The sequence below is a fragment of the Megalobrama amblycephala genome, linkage group LG8 (assembly GCF_018812025.1).
Source record: "Megalobrama amblycephala isolate DHTTF-2021 linkage group LG8, ASM1881202v1, whole genome shotgun sequence".
Lineage (NCBI taxonomy): Eukaryota > Metazoa > Chordata > Actinopteri > Cypriniformes > Xenocyprididae > Megalobrama > Megalobrama amblycephala.
The window spans coordinates 13743532-13769737 of NC_063051.1; the positions used below are offsets into that span (position 1 = coordinate 13743532).

The 26206-nt window shown below is 34.4% G+C and overlaps 1 protein-coding gene across 3 annotated transcripts in view; it reads left to right on the top strand.

Moving 5' to 3' along the window:
* The window catches only part of rad18 (RAD18 E3 ubiquitin protein ligase), a 66760-nt gene that overhangs the window by 17877 nt on the left and 22677 nt on the right, over positions 1-26206 (top strand). For 2 of the 3 annotated variants that reach the window (XM_048199534.1, XM_048199536.1), the window contains exons 3-11: positions 3152-3230; positions 3344-3405; positions 3544-3614; positions 10633-10925; positions 11269-11368; positions 14931-15112; positions 15845-15915; positions 18210-18270; positions 25582-25701. In XM_048199534.1, coding sequence (XP_048055491.1) covers positions 3152-3230; positions 3344-3405; positions 3544-3614; positions 10633-10925; positions 11269-11368; positions 14931-15112; positions 15845-15915; positions 18210-18270; positions 25582-25701 — 1039 coding nt within the window. Of the gene's footprint in view, positions 1-2547; positions 2747-3151; positions 3231-3343; positions 3406-3543; positions 3615-10632; positions 10926-11268; positions 11369-14930; positions 15113-15844; positions 15916-18209; positions 18271-25581; positions 25702-26206 lie in introns of those variants that run through there. The other variant, XM_048199535.1, reaches the window with a different exon arrangement.

The window sequence follows — 26206 nt, forward strand, 5'->3', positions numbered from 1 at the left end:
TAAAGTGCTACTTGCACTTGAAAAAACTTGCACTTTTTTGATTTAGATAAATAAAGAAAGCTTAGTCAAATGCCCATTGTGGATATTGAATTACTGACCTAGCACATTTTATGGTCCAGTTGTAGCTCTGCCAAGACATACAATGCTGAAAGCCCCTTCTTTACCGTCACAGGTGTTTCCGTGGTGCTCACCAATGTATGTCACACAACCAAATCTAAAGTGAATCCTGGTGGACATCGTCTGATGATCTGAGAACGCCGATTTAATGATATCCACCTTGAGGACAAGGTTTTCATGTGTCTTGGCGGTTAAGACTGCAGTCTTACTTTGCTATCCATTACATTTTGCCCACACATGCATCCCACAAAGAGAGGCATCTCTGGCATCTGGAGAATAACCTCTTTCATGTTTGTCATTTGGAACATATTCCTGTATACTTAGACTTGTCAGTCAGCCTCGTTTGTAATTATATTCATGTAAAATAAGCAGCTGAAAAGTGCAACTGAACCTCAAGCGTCAACCTGTGTGATTTAATTTTCCATACTCTTGGAGCACTCAGGTTTGATGAGGTTGGCTATCCAAGTCAAGCCTAGGTAATCAGTTACATATGTGTGTGATTTACTCATGTAGTAGCAAATGTGTTTTTTTTTACTGCAATACTGTATGAAACTCTCTTAATTTTGGGATATTTTGTTAAGAACAATATTAGTAAAGAAAAATATTCAGTTTAACAGAGCAATGGGACCCTGTCCTACATACTGTTTTGTTCACAATTGTATGTTTCATGAAAGTGAATGGCTTTGGTCTCAGTTTTTCTTTTCTTGCAATATTACAAATTCCCATTCACATTAATTATCTTTATATGGTACAGTATGCATAACCTTTCAGCAAACATACAGAACAGATTTATCTTAAAACCACAGATTGTATTCACATACTTTATTTATTTTCCATAGCCTTGACATTCAGAGACAAGATAGAGGAACTATGTATGTTATTCCAGAGAACTTGAGGTGCATCAAGACTGTTGAACTGACTTATTCATTCAGTCTCACACCTGGCTATGATCACTGATTTAGTTTAGTGACACTATGTGTGCTGTGGAGCCTCACTTTCACTGTCAAAATATTTACAATAGAGCAGTGTATATCTACAATAGTATTATTAAAACGCAACTATAAAGATTAATATTAAAGGATTAATATTAGGATTACAATTTGGCTTCTTGACCCCTTCAAATATTTCATAATATTAGGATACCATAGCCATAAATTATTCTCCACTGTTTTGTCGAATAAATCAAAAGATCACGATCAGGCCAGACTAAAAAACATCTAACAATTATCAAAGTATTTAGCTCTGAGGCCATTTTATTATAATTCAACAAATATACAAATTATTAAAAAAAAAAAAAAAGTATATATATCTAAAACAAAGCAATCATATTGTATTTTAATTTAGCCTAATCCTTTCACACATAGAGGTCACTAGTGGACAGCTATTCAAAAAGCATTTTCTTGTGTATGCATGGCTTTTGATGGCATAGTTGCATATCAACCTCTACAGTGGACACTAGTGAATTATCCTATATACTGCCACCAAGTGGCAAGACGTATTTGGATTTTTTCCCTCTCCAAACCAAGATGGCCAATGGTTAGTCAGAAATGCCAAGTTGCTCTGGGATATCAACCCATTCCAGTAACTTTTTTTTGTTTTTTTTTGTTGCTGTAATTAAATGTATTTGTGCTAATAGAATGTAATTTGCAGTTACATCAAAAAGTAATCTGATTACTTTATGCATGGTACTTGTAATGCGTTACTCCCAAAGCTGCTCATTTGAGATGAGATTGAAAACACCCGATTGTTAGTTTATCCAGTCTGAAAACATCAATGGGTCTATTGATGTATATTTCAGTTGAATTTCCCAGAGAGGGGAGCTATGGTGTGCCAGTTTTGAACATAATTGGAATTATTAGCTAATAAGGGTAAATCGACCTACTCTGGAGGGAGCATGAGTGTTTTCTGCATAGTCTGAGTTGGGTTTCCAGAGTTGTAGCCTACCTTCACCGGTTAGAGATCTTTTATTAAGTCACGTCCTCATGTTCTGATATCAAAGACACGCAAAGATCGACTTTTATGAAGTTCTTCATCTGCTGGTCGAAAGGGAACAAACTCAGTTGCATTTGCAATAACTGAAGCTGTATTATTTTTTTGTATAGGTTTTAAAGTTTTTACATGATTTAAAATCATTTTAATATTTAGTTTGTTAAATACACACAGTATTACTGTGTTATTATTGCTGTATTATGTTTAATACAGTATCTCTTCAGTTAAAACCAAAAATGCATTCTGTCCACTCAAGTTGACATCTGAACAAAAAAGTGTAAAAAGAAAAAGAAAAAAAAATCTTGACTGAGGTTGTCATAATTAATGCAAGTGTGCCTTCCTTAGTAAAATCATCATGGCAGTCAAAGTTTCTGTCAAAATACCATAATTACTTTAATGGTTACCATGGTATTTTTGTAAACGCGTGATACTGACGTTACATGATTCAACCGGAAGTGACGCTATTGTAGGAAGTGTTTAGCGATGCGCGGGAGTTTATTGTTGCTGTCTAGAGAGCTAGAGTTCTAATTAATTTTTCTGTTTTTTTAAATCTTACTAAAGCTAATAACAGAACAGGAATTTGCATAGAATGGCTCAGCTAAATGAAGTGGACTTCCCGCCGAACCTGTCATGTCTCAAAGTACGTTCAGATGTTCAACTTTGTTTAGCTCTGCAGTTAAAACAAGACTATCCGCTACCAATGTGTTATTTGCCGCTCATATGTGTTTAAGAAAATTGCACGGCAGCAGTCTCGAGCTCTAACACATCCGACAGAGAATATTAACCCAAATTCGACGTTTTTACTTCGTTATACGACGTCTTCAGTGGTTGTTGTTTTCTAGATTTAACACACCACTGTGCTCATGTTCTGTTATGTTTTATGCCAACTGCTTCCCTGAAATTGAACAGAATAAATTGCATTGCATGTTTTTGTACATCATTAAAAACATGTCACACAGCAGAGTGTCATAGATATCCAGTAGTCATAAATCGAGATATGCAGGTTTATTTGACATCAGATCTTGTATATTCTTATGTGTATTAGGACATAGACACTCTCCTCCGATGTCCTATCTGCTTTGAGTGTCTCAACATCACCATGATGACCCAGTGTTCACACAACTGTACGTATATCACTTTTACAGTTCAGTTTATATTCATTTGATGTTTTAATTGAAATAATTTCTCTAAGCAAGATACTAAAGCATTGCTTCTTTTCTTTTTGGTGTTCTAACAGTTTGTTCTCTGTGCATACGGAAGTTTCTCTCCTATAAGTTGTTGTGTCCTGTTTGTAATATGGTGAGTCATGTAAAAAATGTAAAAAAAAAAAAAAAAAAATTAAATAATCATGTCTGTCTGTCTGTAATAATTTAATAAATTTAAGTTAATATTTTCAGTAAAGAGCTTCCAATAATATTAGTTCAACTCTCCTTGCAGCCATCAACAGAACAAGACCTGAGGAACAACAGATTATTAGATGACTTAGTTCAGAGCTTCCAAGCAGCAAGGTAAAATTTATTTCTTTTTAAAATACAAGTATTTTGTGCTGATTTTTTATTTAGATGATGTAAGTGGGTCTCTCCTGAAGACCTTTTTTTTGCATTTTGCAATGTTATGGGGTACATCTGGAATTATGCTAAATGGGTTTAAACACTTCGGTAAACGATTGGCCCTCTGGCTTGTCAATCACTGCCGTGACATTCCTTGTGAGAGACGTGCGCGGATTGGCCCTCTGGCTTGTCAATCACTGCCATGACGTTCCTTGTGAGAGACGAGCGTGGCTGCGCGCTCCAGTAACTTTCCACACTCCACAGGCGCCGCATGCGATGTTTTTATCCGGAGACAGGAGTAACAACTGCAGATTATGAGTTATCTGCGGTGAGTCCGACATAATGAATCCACAAACACGATACAGCAAATGCCGGTGGTAAACGTGCACGAGTTTTGGGAGGCGTTCCCTCGAAAGGAGGGGGGGGTTGTTCTTACGCATGCGCTCATTTCAAAAACTCATTAACAGTCTTTGGTTTCTCAGTCGATGAAAAGATCCTCTTTATCACCTTTAAAATTCGCAAACATTAATTTATTGCACATTTATTGGAAAGTCTGAATTTATCAGAAGTCCGAATGTGCGAATATAAAACCAATTTTACCGAAGTGGTTTAAACATGGTAAAACTCTTTAAAAATATATATTTTTTTATACAAACAAGAATGCCGATCGCTCTGTGAATTATTTACGATTAATTTCTGAGGAGTTCTACAACTGCAAATTATGTGTGGGCCTGAATATTAGTCTGATATAAAGTCAGTTGAGGGTTCATTAGTGGGTAGTGATAAAACTGAACAGGAAAAATTAATTACTTCAAATTGAATGGAAAATACCTGGGAAGTTAGTCCGTTTTTGATATATGGACAGAGTGAGAGCTCATACTCAGTCTTCGTTTGCTCAAGGATTTAATCTCAGAAGGTAAAGGTTGAATATGGTGCATGTCACTGCATATATGGAGAGACTCCTGATATTGGAATATGTTGGTAGACATGACTACGAATGGAATCCAATGAGTGATTTAAAAAAAAAAAAAAAAAAAAATTGTAATTAAACTACTATAAATAATACATGCCTTTAAAACTACATAATCTAATGAATACCATTCTTATTTCTTTGTCTTTGTAACATTGATTTAGATTCTGCTATTAAGTCCCAGACATGCTGATTGACTGTCTCAAAATATGTTTGATCACAGAAGTTTGTGTGAATTGGCACCAAAAATGTTCTTTCTAAGTTTATATATCAATCATATGCTTCAGTTCTGCCATGTGCATGAAACAACTATTTGTGACATTGTAACTCTAAATCCATTAATGAAAGGAGACTTTAAAGTTTATTAACTTGCCTGAAGGTATCAGAAAATCAGCTATTTATTAGAATTAAGAGATTTATTTTAGAATTAATTCTGGTGCTTTATTGAATGCATTTTCTTATATGGTTCACATTCTCGTGACTAACTTGAATATGTAATTCATTTGCCCTAACGTCCTAGTCTCCCATGACATAGTGGATTTCCTTTAACAATCAAGTGGGATTTTATTTTCAATATTCAGGTCTATATCTTTGGCATACTTCACCTGCTGCAGGACTGAAGGAAGCTGCTTGGCCATGTTTCTCTTCAAAGAGTCTTAAGTTCTCAGACTGTGGACATACAGACATACAATATTACAGACATAAAGTCTTACAATGTATTACAAAGAAACTGACAAGGAATGTTTTTTTTAATATAATTAATATTGTTAAACCTACTATCCTGTAGTAAGACTTTTCCAACATATGTACCTCGCATCAAGTTTAAAAGTGCAAGGTAGTGAATAGCCAGAGTGCACAGTAGATTTTATTTGCAATATTGGCTTTTAATTCAGTCTCTCTAGGTGTCATCAATCTCCTCTGTGTTGTTTGCCTGAGAGTGTACCTAATATAGTTGGACGGTGGAGTTACAGATGGCCATCGGGGTGAAGAGAGCGGTTCCTTATGGGACAGTGTTTTAATTTCCTGTTTTCTCAGAGTGATGATGTCAAAGGCATGTGTCATCTTTTAGGACAGGGTTATTAAGGCCTTTGGTATAGATATAGCGTTTTTTTTTTTTTTTTTTTTTTACCATTTCTTTGGTTAGTGTATGTTGGGTAGAATATCTTTTTGTGATTTATTACATTCATATATGTGTACATAGTATTACATTATAAAAGATCTCGATTCACCAAAAACTTTTGTCTAAAATTTATTCTAAATTTACCAAAAAATGTAGCAACAACTGAAACCACACATACGCAAAAGCAACTTTGTCTGTGCAGACTTAAAATTGTGTTAAGAAGTTTTATATTTTATCTTAACATATATTATATAAAATTATAATAAAACTAATAAATAATACAATTTAATTTCATCTTAATATACAGTGAAAGAGTAAGAAAAGCTGCATTATAGCTTCAGCTGTTAGGTTTCTCTGAATAATACGTGTATGTACGTGTATGTACAGCTGGCTAATCTGAGGTCTGTAATCTCGGTCTGTATAAAATGTGTTTGTTGTGTTTGAACTGGTTTTGAGAATAGCGCACACTTGGCATTGCTTGAGGATCTGGCGAGAATCGAGCACGTCTGCAGAGAGCGGCATATGTTTGACGAGAGTGATGAAAGGCTGTAAAGGAAAAGTCATGCTGAAAGCCCTTAAATGGAGAAATTGTGTGTGTTTTATGCAAATGACTAATCTTGTGTACACGTCCACTCTTTCAGAATACTCCAAATTCACTATCATTAGAATGAGATTAAGAACAAATTCATGCGCATATGTATGTGTTGTGAATTAGGCGGAGGTTATTCGTGAGAAGTTCTCCTGAGCGTACAAATATGAAATAATTTATGCAATTATTAGAGAATGATCTTCTGCAAATGTATGCATTTTTGCTTTTTAAACACTAGAGGGCCAAAATTTACATTGACTGCAGCAATTAGTATGTTGGAACCTTTAGTAAATTACATGTTATTTTGTTTAGTTGTCTATTCGGAATAGTGGGAGAATTGTGTTCTCTATTTTAAAGAAAAAGATCATGATTCCAGAATCGTGCAACTCTAGTGTATATATATGTGTAATATATATACATATATATATACACATATATATACACTAGAGTCCAAAAGTTTGGAACCACTAAGATTTTTTTAAAAGAAGTTTCGTCTGCTCACCAAGGCTACATTTATTTAATTAAAAATACAGTAAAAAACAGTAATATTGTGAAATATTATTACAATTTAAAATAACTGTGTAGTATTTAAATATATTTGACAAAGTAATTTATTCCTGTGATGCAAAGCTGAATTTTCAGCATCGTTACTCCAGTCTTCAGTGTCACATGATCCTTCAGAAATCATTCTAATATGCTGATTTGCTGCTCAATAAACATTTATGATTATTTTCAATGTTGAAAACAGTTGTGTACTTTTTTTTTCAGGATTCCTTGATGAATAGAAAGTTCAAAAGAACAGCATTTATCTGAAATACAAAGCTTCTGTAGCATTATACACTACCGTTCAAAAGTTTGGGGTCAGTAAGAATTTTTATTTTTATTTTTTTGAAAAGAAATTAAAGAAATGAATACTTTTATTCAGCAAGGATGCATTAAATCAATCAAAAGTGGCAGTAAAGACATTTATAATGTTACAAAAGATTAGATTTCAGATAAACACTGTTCTTTTGAACTTTCTATTCATCAAATAATCCTGAAAAAAAATATTGTACACAAATATTTTGTACAATTGTACACATTAAATGTTTCTTGATCAGCATATTAGAATGATTTCTGAAGGATCATGACACTGAAGACTGGAGTGATGATGCTGAAAATTCAGCTTTGCCATTACAGGAATAAATTACTTTGTGAAATATATTCAAATAGAAAACAGTTATTTTAAATTGTAATAATATTTCACAATATTACTGTTTTTACCGTATTTTTAATTAAATAAATGTAGCCTTGGTGAGCAGACGAAACTTCTTTTAAAAACATTAAAAATCTTAGTTGTTCCAAACTTTTGCACTGTACTGTATATATATTTGAGAATGAGTGGAATAATCATGGCTCAGGTAAGCTGAGCACCCATTAGCAAAGATTTCAAATCGTCCACTGTCCCGCGTGAGCTGGGAAACTGTCAATGAGTTGAATGGGAATGCTAATTTTTTTATTTATTTTTTTTTTTACCTATATTATAGACCTCCTTGGTCTCAATGAGTGCAATTAGCCTTGCGTTTCCAGGTCTGAATATCGACCCCTCTGAGCTACTGCTGTTGCAAGCTCACTGCCTTTGACTTTTCCTTCTCTTGTTGTTGGAAGATCAATGAGCTTCCAAAGAGATCCAAGTTTTGAATTTTTTTTGAAATTTCACTTTCAAACTGGGAAAGCTTTATTTAAATGCCTTCGTAGGCTTTGTTAAAATGTTGACCACAACATAGTTTTTGAGCTGTGTTCATATATAGTTTTTATATACTTGGTTTTAAATCCAGGATAATGTACTCTTCAGTTATGGCTATTCTTTATAAACCTTTTCAAAACTGCGTTTCCACTACTTTGTCCTTTTTTTTATAGCTGTAATGTACTTGTGATTATGTAACATATTTGGTTCACTAAAGCAATAAATTTTCTTGGTGTGTTCTGTTTGCCTTACCGGATTCACATAAGCGCTTTGGGGGACTGAAAGTAGAAAGGATTTTCTGTGGCCTGCTTTTTATGGTCCTGCTGTTTGGATAGTTATGCCTGTAGGTACAAGACCGCAATTGATTTTTAAAAGCATTACTGAAGAAAGGCCAAACAATTAGGATAGTTTGTTGTTTATTAGTTAAAGGGATCAAATCATTTTTCATATTTTTTTTTAGCATTTTATTTTTTGCCTGCATTCCCTTTATTATGTTAGTCAAAGTAATTTCTCCAAAAAAAGATTTTCCACCATCGTTTTTTCATTTTTTTTCATTTTTTTCTCTGCTGTCTAAGACTTAACATAACATAAACAACATGTTTACATGTTTACACATTGATGTTTCAGAAGAACATATTACACAATATACTCTCAGATACTTTAAACACATTTTCCTAATTTTGCCAACAATCAGTGCATAAAATGTGCATCCTTCCTGAATCCTGTTGTTTAGGCTGTTTTACAATCTTTCTTGACATTTTCATTTACTCTCCACTGACTCTTGCAAATAACCTACAAACACACATTTGTTTATTCATCCAGGGGCCAGAGGTATTCTGTTGAGATATAGGTCCACATAGTGAGTTTTTAGTAACCTCAGTCACCGTGCCATTCTGTAAATTGAGCTTTCAGAGCATGTATTAAATCTTATTTTTAGCTTAACAGGAAGATGGGGAATGAGGCTGTATCTCTCCTTTTTTTCTTAGGGTAATGGGTGAAGATTGTATTTTATTTTCCTTTTTAGCTTTAGTCTGTGGGTTTTGATGAGATGTTAGATCTTTTTTAATAGCATTGACATATAAGGAGGGAAACTGATGTCAACTGATGTTCAGATGTTAATTTAGACCAAAAATGGTCACAAGCACTTTTAATACCAATTTTCTTTTCTTCACAAATTTTTAAGTGTTTAGTTTTGTGTGCATATATGTGGACTATCGGTCAGACAAAGAGAAATAAAACGTTTCAATATGGAAAGTGGCGTTTGCACACCTCATTGACTCCACTTTATGGCTCAGTAATGGCCTCACAGCCACTCACTGTGTTTGTTGGCTTTCCACATTTCCACTGGAATTGCGAAACCGACAGGTGCTTTCCTGCATTCACTCTCTCTCGCGCTTCCTTTTATGTACTCCTTTCTCCTTCTCGTTCCTTCTGCCCTTCTGTCCTCCCTTCAAATTATTTTTCACTATTTCGTCTCTCCCTCTGTGGGGAACGGGAGATATTCGATGGCTTACACATTGTATAGAAAGTCACAGCTTTGCTGTCAAAAACACTTTTTACTGACAAATTGTCACCTTAGTGGCTCAGATGAAGGATGCTCAAACAGCTTTTTTTTTTGTCCTTGGCCCATTTTATGTTCTTCAAGAGTTGTGAATTTTTGCTATTACATATTGCATGTCCCTCACATACACCTCATGACCCAAAGTATGTGGAAGACCCTTTTATCTCTGTAAAAGTGGGATAAACCACTCAGTCCAGTCAAAGCCAGGGCACTGCCTTTTTGATGATGTATTTGAAAAATGTGGGTTAAAATTGTTTTGAATACAAAGTCAGTATACACAACTGTTTTTTTTTGGGATTAGTAAAGTGTGCATTAAATTAATCAAAAGTGACAGTAAAGACTTTTATGTTGTTACAACTTCTGTTTCAAATAAATGCTGTTTTTTGAGCTTTGTTAATCAAAGAGTCATGAAAAAATTTATCACTGTTTCCGCAAAACTATTAAGCAGCACAACTGTTTTCAACATCTATAATAAGAAATATTTCTTGAGCACCAAATCAGTATATTAGAATGTTTTCTGAAAGGTCATGTGACACTAAAGACTGGAGTTATGATGCTGAAGATTCAGCCTTGCCATCACAGGAATAATTTACATTTTAAAATAGTTGTAAAATAGTTGTAAAACTGTAATATTAAATTGTAATATTTCACAATATTTCTGTTTGTACTATATTACTGATCAAATAAATGCAGCTGGTGAGCATAAGAGACTTCCTTTAAAAACATTTTAAAAAACTAGTACACTAGTGTAAATGCACAATCCCACTTAATAGAATGCTAACCATTTCTGAATGTCCAAAGTATTTATAAAGTGTCCACTTACAATTAAAATTTTTTGTTAACTTGGCCACAATGCAAGCATGCAAACTACATTACTGTATTTAAATTTCATTTAATGTTTCACAATCTGATTAAAACACTGAGTTAACCAGAAACTCCAATACCATTCTTAGCATTCACACTTTTATTAACACATTGTTTGTAACTCTCCTTCTTTTTCTCATCTCCAGGCAAAAGTTGTGTCATTTAAATTTTGAATCACCCCCTATTTCACCTCAAACCCCGGCTATGATGATCAAAGGCAAAGCAGCAAGACAGAAGGGCCTCAAAAAGGAAGCAAACACCCTCAGTCATTTTTTCCAAAAGAAGACCCCCATGACTCCAAAATCAGAACCTATGGAGGTGTGTGTTCAACAGCCAGGCAGCTTCAAGGAAGAAAGTGTGGAAAATACAATTGGAATGGTGAAAGAGGAGAAGATGGATATTCCTTCCACATCACAAAGCATTAAGCCAGTGATTAAAGGTACCTAGCATCACATATGCCATTTTATTGCATTTATATTGTATGTTAGGTATAAACATGCATATTAGTTAAATGTTGAAAATAATGGATTATGGAAATGTTTTTCAGGCTAATTCACTGTAATTTTTGACTGTGTATGGTGTTTTTTTTTTTTTTTTTAAGGGTAATTTTTATTGATAATGGTTTGCCCTATAATGCATTGATTTGTTTTCCTCACAGTAAGTGCATTATATATATCTTTTAATCTTTTTTTTTTAGATTTTAATGGCACTTTGTATTTGTGCTTTGCCTAATTGTACTTTTTTGAATAAGCAATAGTTTTCAATATTTTTTTTTTTTGCAGTGGAATGTCCTGTCTGTGGTGTGTGTGTGCCTGAACAGCACATTAATAAACATCTGGATATGTGCTTGAGCCGAGATGATAAGAAAGAGGGATTGAGAAGGTATGGAGAATATTTACCCTATAATGCATAGCACTATGTAAAGTTTGATGGAGCAAATTGTCTTGTCTGTCTTTGACTGCAGGACACATTTCGTGATTTTCTAGAAAATGGATGCTGCTAATTTACCTGCTGTTATTCAAATTCAGAATTGTCAGTTTTTGTGCAGTAGTTCTACAAAAAACAAACAAATGAATACTGAATAACTTGCATTTCAGACATAATAGGGCAAGATATTGTTCATTTTTGCAAACGAAAATGCTTTCAAAAGAATCCAAACACTCAATGTAGCAAATGTGGACAAGAGGATTGATGCAAACGGCGAAACATTTCAAATATCTTGAAACACCATTTATCCAATAAGTGGAGCTGAAATAATTTCTGTATTACATAATGTAATTCACTTTTCTTCAAGTAAATTGTGCTTTTGTTGTACAAATTATTTGCCAAGTTGTCCATCAAGCTTAGCATTCTTAGACTTGTTTATTTTTCTACCTAATCAGAGACCCCATTCAACCCATTTTTTCCCTTTTATGCATGTGTCTGAGTTAGTTGGATGAAGTATAACAAATAAACTGATTGCTGGAAAAAAACTTTTCTTGAATAGATAGTTAAATTTAAGATAACATTGTTCTGTGGGGAATAATAATGGCCACTTTAAAAGTAGCCGAATAGTACTTAAGATGGTGGTTAAAGAACGGATTCAATCCTTATTAAATAACTTTTTACTATAGATTATAGCATGTCTCCATCCCTCCCTGCTACTAAGCCACCCCTTTTTCCACCTGAGGGACATTCTGAAGGGCAGACATTTGGTGTGTATGTCTGATTGACAGAAAGGGTGATTTCATTTACTGGACACCTTGAGGGTAACGTGATGAATGAGGGTGTGTGTCAGCACTCCTGTGGCCTTAAGCCCATCCTGACATACTAATGCTACAGAGATGAATGAAATGTGTACCCTTTCATGCTTATCTGTCTATATTTTTGTGTAATAGTGTTGGGTCTGATACTTATACCTGATATTAAGTATTAAATACAAGTAATAATTCACCCTCATGTCAAACCTTAATGATTTTCTTTTTTCTAAGTAACACAAAAGATATTTTTGAAGAACATTGACTTTCATTGAATGATCAAAAAACACAGAGAAAAAAAATCCCCTCCCAAAATTTCCACAAAAGGAAGTCAGTCATACAGGTTTGGAATGACATGAGGGTGAGAAAATAATGACAAGATTTTCATTTTTGGGTGGACTGTCCCTTTAATCACTACACCTTTTTAAAGGCAGTTGTATGCAGTTTAATTGAGAACAAAGAAATATTGCTGTGTTAGTCATAATTAAATTTGAGTAATACTATCTTGTGAATCAGCCCATCAGGTAAGGACATGTATAAAAACTATATATCAAAGATATATACAGTACAGTCCAAAAGTTTGGAACCACTAAGATTTTTAATGTTTTTAAAAGAAGTTTCGTCTGCTCACCAAGGCTACATTTATTTAATTAAAAATACAGTAAAAAACCGTAATATTGTGAAATATTATTACAATTTAAAATAACTGTGTACTATTTAAATATATTTGACAAAGTAATTTATTCCTGTGATGCAAAGCTGAATTTTCAGCATCGTTACTCCAGTCTTCAGTGTCACATGATCCTTCAGAAATCATTCTAATATGCTGATTTGCTGCTCAATAAACATTTATGATTATTTTCAATGTTGAAAACAGTTGTGTACTTTTTTTTTTTTTTCAGGATTCCTTGATGAATAGAAAGTTCAAAATAACAGCATTTATCTGAAATACAAAGCTTCTGTAGCATTATACACTACCGTTCAAAAGTTTGGGGTCAGTAAGAATTTTTATTTTTATTTTTTGGAAAAGAAATTAAAGAAATGAATACTTTTATTCAGCAAGGATGCATTAAATCAATGAAAAGTGGCAGTAAAGACATTTATAATGTTACAAAAGATTAGATTTCAGATAAACACTGTTCTTTTGATCTTTCTATTCATCAAATAATCCTGAAAAAAAATATTGTACACAAATATTTTGTACAATTGTACACATTAAATGTTTCTTGAGCAGCAGATCAGCATATTAGAATGATTTCTGAAGGATCATGTGACACTGAAGACTGGAGTAATGATGCTGAAAATTCAGCTTTGCCATCACAGGAATTAATTACTTGGTGAAATATATTAAAATAGAAAACAGTTATTTTAAATTGTAATAATATTTCACAATATTACTGTTTTTTACTGTATTTTTAATTAACTAAATGTAGCCTTGGTGAGCAGACGAAACTTCTTTTAAAAACATTAAAAATCTTAGTGGTTCCAAACTTTTGGACTGTACTGTATATATCATGGCAAATAAGATAACAGATAAAATAGAAATAGAAATAGAAATAGCCTGAAAGGCAATGTGTTTTTCAGGCAATTTACAGGCCTGTTTCATAGACATGCCACTTTTTCCTTTCATTATAGATGTGACGCATTTCCTCTGTCAGGGACATATAAAATAATTTATGATATGACCCATATAAAGATAAGAAAGACTAATAAACAAGTAAATAGCAATACTGCCAACTAGGATCATGCCATCCTGACAAACTGAGCAACCAGACAAATGCTTTTCAGAGAATTCCAGCAAAACAATGACAGGGTTGCAGAGCTATTTGGCTGACATCAGAGAAACTGTCCTGTTAGCAACAACCTCTTCATCACTTGAGATTCATCTCTGGGACAGTGCCTAGGAGGAAGACATTTCTGAGAAAGACCAGCATTAAGTCACGTAAAAGCCATGGGACAAACCCTGAAACATTTTGGTAGTACATTTTGTGATTTGACAAGAATTTAGTTCTTTGGCCTAAAAGCAAAGCACCATGTTTGGCAAAAAATACAACCTAGTACCAGGTAACACCTAATCTGCCTCGGTGGCAGTGTCAGGTTTGTGGGATTTCTTTTTCAGATGGTGGAACTGGAAAGTTTGTTGGCATCAAGGCCAAAATGGATTAAGCCAAATGCATGCAAATCCTTGAGAGAACCTGTTTCAGTCAGCCAGAGATACGAGTTAGTTACTTTGTCACATGACAGTTGCACAAACTACACATCAAAACTGTAAAGTTAAGGGTTTATAGTCAGTATTCTAGACACAGACTTGAATCCAATTTAAAAAATTGTGCTATGACCTGAACAGTCACTCTCCATCTAATTAGCATTGTTTTGCATGTGATGAAATCGATGAAAACAGCTGATACACACACTTATTACCGTACTTGAGAAGAATTTTATATTAATGTGCCAAGTTGCTGCCTTTCTCTGAAATGGTCAATAGCCCACAGTTAATGGACTTTACTACTCAGTGGAAGAATTATCAAACATTCAAGATTGTACAATGACTGAATCATTTCATTGGTTTCTAAAGTCTTATCTTTTTTGTAACTGTGTTTGTAAATTTGTTTTGACAACTAGTTTTCTTCTGTGTAATTTTCATTATATTAAGCACTATTTTTTTTCTCTAAATGACCCTGGGACTTGTGCATGTGTTTGTGTTTCAGTGGTGGAAGGCGTAAGGCGATGCCTAAGTTGTTGTATACTTTGATTACGGTTCCAAAGCTCAAGAAGATGCTTAAAGAATGCCACCTGTCCACTCAAGGCAGCAGAGATCAGCTTGTGCGACGCCACCAGGAATTCACCCACATCTATAATGCACAGTGTGATTCACTCAACCCCAAATCAGGTATAAGATCAGAGAACAATAACCGGATGGTGAGACATTCCTTTTTAGGCAGTGAAAAACATGGTCAAGATTGCATGTAAATGAGTTTCAACATGACAATGAATGACAGCTATATGCTGTGGCCAAGCCTGTATTGCTGGTGAAAGAGAGTTTAGCTGGGTACAGTTTCTCTCTGTCCAGTGATTGTAGGCGGTGGAATGTAATTTATATGCTGGAGTTAGTCACCCTGTGGGGGACCCTAGCAGAAAGATGACAGGGCTGCTGGAAAAATACAGTTGTTTCATCCCTCAAGTTTTCTTTGAGTTACTGCTTCGCTTCTCACTGACCCTTTCTGAGCTGAATTTATCTCTTTTCATTGAGCTGTCAAAGGTTTCACAGGAAACCTTCTATTTTTCTTTTATTCATCCCATGTTACCATGGTTTCTGTTTAAAAGCTGGACTTGTTTGAGTGTGCTTTGTGTTTTTTCCACATTACCTGTGGACTTCTTTTTGTCATATACAATGACAGATTTAACTGATGAATTACAGTACTCTTGGAAGCTACCAGTTTGTGTGAAATCAGATGGTCATGTTATCAAGAATGATTTGTAAATGAGCCTCCTCCTGTGTGCTTTAAAAAATGCAAGAAAACCTAGAAATAGATGCTGTATGTATTGGAGAGGATTTTTTACGTCTTCAGAAAATGTGGTTGTAGTTTATAGTCAATTTGTTTGCTTTTTCTTTTGTTAACAGCTGAAGAAATTGCCAAAGAAGTTGAAAACAACGCGAGGTTAAAGAATCAATTGGACAGTAAACGAAAACCTGTATGTACTACTATGGATTGTAATTTCTTTCAAATAAATACATTTAACATTTATTACGCCACCACCCAATGTAAGGTTTGTGCTACAGCTGCCCTAAACTAACAGTATTTTAGATTACCAAAAATAATTTTTTATGTTTCTGTAATGGTTAATCCACTCAAGTATGTGTTAGCTCTTTAGTCACAGTAGTGTTTCTAATGCTAAAATAGAATTATTGTTGTGATTTAATGGGTTCAAAGATAGATCACACAAAACTTTGATCAAAAGCATGTCTTTGGGAACAGCTAGAAACTATTTGGTATTCAATAAAAGAGAATGTGGAAAAGTACATTAAAAAAATGCCAGCAAGAATGCAAGCTGTTATCAGCACTAAAGGATGCCATATAAAATAAAATATGTACAAACCCAATTTCAAAAAAGTTGGGACACTGTACAAGTGAATAAAACAGAATGCAATGATGTGGAAGTTTCAAATTTCAGTATTTTATTCAGAATACAACATAGATGACATATCAAATGTTTAAACTGAGTAAATGTATCATTTTAAGGGAAAAATAAGTTGATTTTAAATTTCATGGCATCAGTACATCTCAAAAAAGTTGGGACAAGGCCATGTTTACCACTGTGTGGCATCCCCTCTTCTTTTTATAACAGTCTGCAAACGTCTGGGGACTGAGGAGACAAGTTGCTCAAGTTTAGGAATAGGAATGTTGTCCCATTCTTGTCTAATACAGGCTTCTAGTTGCTCAACTGTCTTAGGTCTTCTTTGTCGCATCTTCCTCTTTATGATGCGCCAAATGTTTTCTATGGGTGAAAGATCTGGACTGCAGGCTGTCCATTTCAGTACCCGGATCCTCCTACGCAGCCATGATGTTGTAATTGATGCAGTATGTGGTCTGGCATTGTCATGTTGTTAAATGCAAGGTCTTCCCTGAAAGAGCCGACGTCTGGATGGGAGCATATGTTGTTCTAGAACTTGGATATACCTTTCAGCATTGATGGTGCCTTTCCAGATGTGTAAGCTGCCCATGCCACACGCACTCATGCAACCCCATAACATCAGAGATGCAGGCTTCTGAACTGAGCGCTGATAACAACTTGGGTGTCCTTGTCCTCTTTAGTCCAGATAACATGGCATCCCAGTTTTCCAAAAAGAACTTCAAATTTTGATTAGTCTGACCACAGAACAGTTTTCCACTTTGCCACAGTCCATTTTAAATGAGCCTTGGCCCAGATAAAACGCCTGCGCTTCTGGATCATGTTTAGATATGGCTTCTTTTTTGACCTATAGAGTTTTAGCCGGCAACGGCGAATGGCACGGTGGATTGTGTTCACCGAAAATGTTTTCTGGAAGTATTCCTGAGCCCATGTTGTGATTTCCATTACAGTAGCATTCCTGGATGTGATGCAGTGCCGTCTAAGGGCCCAAAGATCACGGGCATCCATTATGGTTTTCCGGCCTTGACCCTTACGCACAGAGATTGCTCCAGATTCTCTGAATCTTTGGATGATATTATGCACTGTAGATGATGATAACTTCAAACTCTTTGCAATTTTTCTCTGAGAAACTCTTTTCTGATATTGCACCACTATTTTTCGCTGCAGCATTGGGGGAATTGGTGATCCTCTGCCCATCTTGATTTCTGAGAGACACTGCCACTCTGAGAGGCTCTTTTTATACCCAATAATTTTGCCAATTGACCTAATAAGTTGCAAATTGGTCCTCCAGCTGTTCCTTTATATGTACATTTAACTTTTCCGGCCTCTTATTGCTACCTGTCCCAACTTTTTTGGAATGTGTAGCTCTCATGAAATCCAAAATGAGCCAATATTTGGCATGACATTTCAAAATGTCTCACTTTCAACATTTGATATGTTATCTATATTCTATTGTGAATAAAATATAAGTTTATGAGATTTGTAAATTATTGCATTCCTTTTTTATTCACAATTTGTACAGTGTCCCAACTTTTTTGGAATTGGGTTTGTCATTTTTGGTTATGTATGTATAAAGACTATTTACTTGTTTCAGTTTATTTATCTAATAAATGACAATAAAGTAATTAGTTTTAAACAAGATTTTGACAGATTCCTAAAATATTTGTTTTTTCTCTTTATTATGATTAGTGGTGTAATATATTTAAGCACTGTATATACAGTATATGTATAAGTGTGAGTGTCTATGTATTTCTGTTAAGTTTGTTGGGAATCAAATCAGTTGCAGTCATATTGAAATAACTTTAGCTTTTAGATTTTTTTTTTCTTTTTTTCTCATAATGTTTTGTGTTTGACAGGTAATCGTCACTACAAAGAATCAGACAACTGAAGAAATTGAGGAGTTACACTCAAAGTACCGTAAGTCCTGACTTATAAAAACTGACATTGAATAAATGAGACTGTTGCTCTTGTCAGTTTGGAGGTGTAGAGGATGCGCTGTCCTTGCACTGTTGGAAAATAATGTTTGAGTGATGTCACAACAGGGTCAGATTCATTCTCCTGCTTGTCCTGTGCATTATAAAATAAAAATGTCTGTTTGATATATGTACTGAATAACATTGACTACTTTCCCCTACCTCAAGGTTGACTGAGCATATGCATTCTGTATTTTGCAGCTAATTATCAGCTAAGGATGTTTGCATATGTTTTTTTCATGTGGCTCCAGCACACTATTTTAACAGTGTTTGGGGTGAATCTTTTAAGCCGTTCTTGTTATTACTTAATGTGTATAGTGTACACTAAGTCTTTGATGAGAAGGCATAGTTCAGTTCTGCCATTAATTAATTTTGGTCAGAAAAAATTGACAATTTCTTATTCTTTTTTTTAAGTTTTAATGCAAAAAATAGATTATACACATTTGAATCATTGCACTTACGTCGGTAATGATTAGATTGTCATTTGTATTCTTTAACTGACCCAGACAGTCAGGACAGAAAGAAAATCCTGCTATTAAAGTCTCATTAGGCTACATTCAAAGCCGTTTGCAAAAAAATACTGTGTAATTACATTAAAGAAGTGTTAGTGTGTATGCTACAGTGAGTTTCTGGGCAGAAAATGGCTGTCAGATTGAAGGCACAGCTGTGATCGTAATCATCAAAAATTCCTTTTCTGTTTTGCTGCTTTAATGTAATGCCCATGTATCATCAGTGTGCTCTGAAAGGGCATTTGCAATTTCCGTTTCCACCCCATATATATATTAGATCTTCTTGTTCAGGTGCAGTTTGGACTCTATGCAGAACTGTGGTGCAGAGATTTCTTAACTGAAAACAGATTTAGCTACATCTTGAATAGAGCCGCACGCTTTCAATTTTAAGTTTCTCTCCTGTTGATTTCGATATAAATAATCTCGCTTCAGTTATCCTCAGTAGTTCTCAGCCAAAATGTTTTCCAGAAACCATTGCCTTTTGTGACTCCAAGTTCACTAGGCATCTGAGTGTGTGTATGAGGGAGTGAGAGAGTAAGGCAGAAAGATCCCTTGAGGGGTTGGAGAAGAAGGTGGTGATCAATACGACAATACCAACAGGGTCCCAAGATCGATCTTACCTCATTAAAGGTTCCAATCTGCCTTAGTGACCCAGCTCAGAATGCGTAGACCAAAAAAAATCAGACAATGGGCTCCAAGCTTTAAAGATACTGTCCACCGTTTAATGGACTTCTGTTGAGAGGGCTTACTTTTATGCTGCCTTATGGTTGTAAGTAGGGGTGGGAATCTTTAGTCACCTCAAGATCCGATGCAATTCCGATTCTGGGAGTCACGATCCGATTCAAAAAGATTCTTGATCTACTTTTTTTCTCTCTTATTAATTAGTTTACTGACTTGAAAATCTTAAAATCCTTACATATACATATCCTTACATAAGTAATTATAAGTACTTTTTAAAACAATTACAAATTGAACAAATTAAAACAATTGTATGTTTATAATTTTAAACTAATTACTTCAAAACATACAAGCAAGTAGCAAATAATAAAGAGGAGCAAATAAACATATTACAAGCAATAGCCTAAACAAAGAATGCTTTCAGTATTTAAGATTATCTGAACGTTTTCCATTCAAGAACTATGAAAGATTTTTACTGTTGTTTGATTGTTACTATGATATCATAGACAGCTGGAGATTTAATAAGCTGCATTCACGCACGGATCTCTTTTGAAATATAAGAAGTAATGGTTTGTCCTGTCCGTTTAATCCCTTAAGACATAACTGGCTGTGTTTAGTCCCTACATTAATTTTGCGTCATAAAACCATTTTGAGATGCAAGTACATGAACCACTTACACTGAGTCGCGCACAGCCACATATTCTAAATATGTCCACTGCATTCCAAATGACATAATTGATGACTTCGTAGAGCATTTGTAAAGTAAATACCCACGGGCGAGACCGCGCACTGCTAATGTAACATCAAACGAAGCGCTAGTCTCTCACAGCGCATCCTGCGCAATGAAGCCCGCGAATGTCCTTGTAATTCGCTTTCGAACTTTATGAAAAATTATTGGTCCCACTTTATATTAAGTGGCCTTAACTACTATGTACTTACATCAAAAAATAAGTACAATGTACTTATTGGGTTCATATTGAATTGCAAAACACATTTTCAGCTATTGAGGTGGATACGGGTAAGGTTAGGGAAAGCTTTGGTGGTATGGGTAGGTTTAAGGATAGGGGTAACGGTTAAGGGATGGGTCAACAGTGCAATTATAAATGTAATTACAGAAATTAATTAGATCTAATTACATGCAGGTGTTTTAAAATATAAGTACAATGTAAAAACATGTATGTACACAATAAGTGCATTGTATCAAATGATTAATTTAAATGTAAGTACATAGCAGTTAAGGCCACTTAATATAAAGTGGGTCCAAATTATTTTACAGAAGGTTCGAGTGGTGTATGTGTGTGAGGAATTGGAAGCAAGCAGAATATAGGCGTTTGTGTTTCAAAAGCTCATTCAGTGTCACGGCACATCTGGTTAAAAACTAAGCTCAGAATCGATTCTGAGAATTTCTGAATCGATCCAGAATCTTTGGAGAGAGAATCGCGATGGATCGATTTTTTTTTTTTTTTTTCTTTTTTCTTTCTTTTTTTTTCTCCTCTTCTCCTCTTTTTTTTTTTTTTCCCTCCCTCCTCTCACCCCTAGTTGTAAGTTAGTTTGTGTCAAGTGTTTTGTGTTGTTTTAATGGAATACAATTCAAATCGTTCATTTTGTTCCAAACCTGATTTATTTTTCTCTGTGCATGAATGAGGGCTGATGCTTTCAAGCTACAAAAAGGAAAAAGCGCCATAAAAGTATTATAAAAGTGGCTTGCATCATTTTGTGAATTAAATCATTATTTTAAGTCAGATCATTTCTTTCATTTGGTTGATATGCTTCACAAAACTGATCTGAAAGATTAATTCACAATTAGGCTGACTTGATCCAGTTGTAGCAGTTAATAGCCTAATAGAGAAGATAATTATCATTGAAAAACATTGGTCTGTTCCTCACACAAAGCTATCGTATGACTTCAGAAGACTTGAAATAAAGTTCACAAGTCTTATGGACCATTTTATGACACTTCTCGTTTATTTATTTATTAAAGCTTGAATAAATTCCTCAGTCTGTATAGGGACTAATGACATTGAAAAGAGACCAGTACAATTCTGATTTTGGGTTCCATCGAAGAAAGTAAGACATACAGGTTTGGAACGACTTGAGGGTCCATAAATGATGTCAGACTTTTCATTTTGAGAGGGAACTATTGCTTTAATTGTTTAATATGAATGTTTATCCTCACATATCTTCACATTTCCTAATGTTGTGTAAACTTCAACTCTAAGGTTTAGTCCCTAGTGCTCAAACCATGTCTCTATTTGACATGCACAGGTTACAGCTGCTAGTCCTAATGGCGTCTCTGCCGTAATGAAAAGCCACTTACCCTAACAACCTCCTCCCAGAGGCCAACATTAGAAACAAAGCCATTTAAAGTGGATTGGTGTAATTTTCACAAAGTGTGAAAACATGGTCCATATTTGTCATGTAAAATTGACTTAGCAGGAAAAGATTAAAGCCACCTTGCGATTAGAGAAGCCAGACTGTGATGTCTGAGACAGGATGTTGAAATATTGATGCACAGCACAGAGGGGTTCTATAAATAGAGCCGTGCTGAGATAAACTCTTGATTAATCATCAAAAGGGCTTGATGATTCACCAGCCTCATGGAGTGTCCGATGAATGGGGAAATGACACGGGGTGAATAAGACACACACTCAGAAATCTAGCTTTTCTATACAACAGGTACATCTTAGATAATGAAACAAAAGTTCACCCTTAAGCAACAGCGCAAATATCAATGAAAATATTTCTTCAATCACGTCAACCTTGAAAAGGTTGTCGGCCACTTGCAAAATTAAAAATTCTGACTTAGTATAAATGGTTAGAAATAATGTACAACTCAAAAAAATTATTATAATTTTTTTTCTATTAAACAAAATTTAATCACTAATTTACTGTGTTTGCCATTCAAACCCTGATTGACAATGATGACATCCTTAAAAATTTAATGTGTAAACACCATAGGAATAGGGAAACGTAATTTAAATTTTTCATGTGCTTTCCCCTTGGATCTGTATGTTTACAAGGAACCACATTTTTTCTCTCTCTTGAAAATGCATATACATATATCATTATGTTTTATTTACCCAGATTCAATCCAACCATCTCCACTATGTCTGTCAGAAATGAGTGAATGAAAAGGAACAGAGCAGTGATCTGTTTTCTTGTACATGGCGTTTTGAATTTTGGCACATATGTGTTGCATTGAGAGGTTTATTTGTTGAATGATTCTGATGTCTCAGTTTAGTCTGTACATTATAATATTGTATATAGATGTGAGTTCTGCTAGTCATTACATTTGTAATCATTTTTCTTTATCTTTATGTGAGTGTTATAATATAGATACACAAAGATACTAAACTCGAGCTTGTCGGGTGACTGGCCAGTATCAGATTTGATCCTGCTTTTTTCCATAGTAAATAACTTTAGTCTTCCATGAAGAAACCTCCGATTTCTTTTATAAGTGAGTATGACGCAATGTGACTTGAGTATGAGAAGGAATATTTAGACATTGCATGTCTTGTAACACTTCACCCACTTCTTAGTAATTGTTTCAAGATGTTCACAACACGTTCTTATTTTAATGTAGACTATGATCAAATAGGAAAACCTGTTAAATTCAAGATCTGCTGTTAAGTTTTTTTTTTTTTTTTTTTTTTCCTGCACCCAAGGAGGTCTGAAATGGCAGGAGAAAGCTATAAGAAAGAACTGTCTGTTTGATATGACAATGTTATCACAATATAAAATGGTGTTGGCTCTGGAAGAAGGGTCCGATTTCATTCTTTACTAAGTGTCTTCAACGTAAGAATGACTTGTGCAAGAAGAGACAGATCAGATACAGCTGGCGGGTGGCATGGCTTGGGTTAAAACTTTATTAAGGTCTGCATCCTGTACAGCATTTAAGATATTAGATACTTTTATTGATTCTGTGAAGGAAATTGCAGTGCAACAGCAAAACATCAGTTAATCAACAGCATGGTACAGCACACTACATATTACTACATATAATATATTAAAAATACACAATGTACAAATGCTCAAAACATTTTAAAAAGTTCAAAAAAAGACAAATTACAAGTTTTTTTTTTTTTTTTTTTCACAAATTTTGAAGAATGAAAACTAAATGGGGTCTAAATCATTAAACAGGGTTTCTAATGGAATTGCCAAAATGGAATTTCAGCTGTTGCAGTATGAAGTATTAGAATAAATATCAGGCTGCCTTGCCACAAAGCCCATGACTAATGCACATAATTGAGATTAGAGGCCATGTTCTAGTGTTTTCAGTGAGTAACAGTATGGTTAAGATAACACTATATAAGTAATGTTGCTCATTTTTCAGTTTTAATGTCTAAAAATGGACACTTATACTTACACTTATACATGCATTAACTTGATTTCACAAATGCAGGGCTCGACAGTAAGGATTGCCCAATGGCCTGGGGCCAGCATGAACGACGGTCGGGATGTCGGGCCAGTGCTGCATAGTCACGAAAGTCTATCATTTACATGTGTTTTTAAGCCTTGCCAGTTTAAATGTTCAAGCGCTAGAAGATGTGAAAGTGAAGTAAATTCAGTACTTGTGCATTTTGAGAAGTTTTTTGTGCATATCTGGGACGCGCGCCGAGAAAGCTGAGTTTTAGACGGCGCACAAGTACTGAACTGATTTCTCTTTCACATCGTCTTGCGCATGCATGGACAAATTTGCACAAAATTACGTCAAAATGGCCATCTTTGCGAGTATCCTCGCAAACACAGTAGGTTATGTCTTAAGTGAACGTAAATAGTTGAGAAATAAAAAACTTCTGTAACACTTTATTTAATCTGGGCATTAGCTCTAAAAGTGACAGTGGCCTAATATTTCTGCTGCTGTCTGTGTTTTTAATGTTAATCAAACAACAAAGGACAGAAAAAATATCACATTGCTCTTGACTGAATATCGTTTGTAACTTTAAGGATTAAACTACATTTAATTTTTACAATAAAGACTATGCAGTGTTATTTTACATTTGATTTCTTTTTTTTACATTTGAATTTCTGTAGCCTACCTGAAAACTACTGATGGACCTACCTGAAAATCCTGAAAAGCTCTGTTCATTTCTTTTGTATGTTTGTTCTGTTGTCTTTATTTGTGCTATTGCTATTGTTTGTTCTTATATTATTACTGGCTGTTTAATTTGGATTGAGTAATATTTGAGATTGATGTTAGTTAGGCTAGTAGTTTTTGGGCATGTAGAAAAAATCCTTAGCGTTGATAACCTTATACATGTGTGCTATGGATAGAATGCAAATATGATCAATTCAACCCTTTGGCCTATTCTGTTATATCAAATATACTAGAAACAGGATTCATATGCTGTAACAAAATCAAACACAGATGCATGTCAGGGTCTGCTGTTGTTTAAAAGCGATGTGCTTCTGTGATAGCGAACTGTGCTGGATCTCTGGATATTTCTCTCGCTGTTCTTCAGTCGTCATTATTTCAGCTGATCTGTTCTTGGGTCTTTTGGCTGATATGATTTTAAAACCAGGCCATATGACCTTTCATCTGCTTCTGATGGTTTTCGCCACTACATTTGTCATGGTCTGCCTGGGTATGCCAGCGCTTAGAGTTACTGAGTTACTGTTTGTTTTTCTTTACCATTGCAGGATTCATTCTGTTAGAAGATAAAGCTAAGATTGAAGTATAATCTTCATCATTTTTCAGTACAAGTTGTGTTCAGATTTTCCTGTTAAGTCTTTTTATTATTATTAGTTCATTTTGACTATGTAATAATTTAATAATAATTTGGTATTATTTAAAGGAATATTCCAGGTTAAAAACGTTACATAATAAACAAGTCACATTATTGCAAAAAAAAAAAAAAAAAAAAAAAGGTTTTAATTAATCTTTCATCAAAATCTAATAATATGCTTTGACTCCTGAAATATTCATTGTAATATAGAATGCTTATTTTTCAAGATTCAGAATTTGATTAAAAATGAACTTACTCCTTAATTTCTTATACTAATTGATAAAATAGTTGAAATTAATACTAAACACTTTACTTTTCTGTCTTTTTTATTCTTTTTCTTAGGGAAGCAGCATAGTAGCGAATTTTCCCGTTTGATTGCCCAGGTCAGAGGTCGTCTGGAGACGTCCAAGAGAGCACAGATCAAACAAGAGGGGAAGTCAACAGAAGAGACAGACTCCAAAGGTCCCATTATTCTCAGTTTCTTTTCAGATTATGCTCAAAAATGTTACTATTTGCAACAATCACATTACCAATCATGTTAACATTTGCTAACCTTTCACAGTTCTGAACAGGTGGATAGTGGTGGGTGATATGAACAAAATCTCACAATGAGGTTTTTTTGTGATTTTTATATCAAAATATAAGTATTTTATTTTCTCTTTGTTATTAAAAATGAGCAAAGATGCAAATTACAAACAATAAAATTAGAAAGTGCTTTAAATTTTAGTAGTATTTAATTTTTAGTAGTATTGGTATATTGTGCACTATGGAGGAATGGACCAAAATTACTCTAATCTGATGTGCAGGACCTATCCAAAGTTTATGGAAGCATTTGGTTGCATTATTACTCCTCCCAAGGCACAGGTTAACATACTTTTTCCAGCAAAGACATTGAATCTTGGACTATTTTACTTGATAAACATGTGAAAATATGCAATGTTCTGTGTTATTTGTTTGATTTAGACTA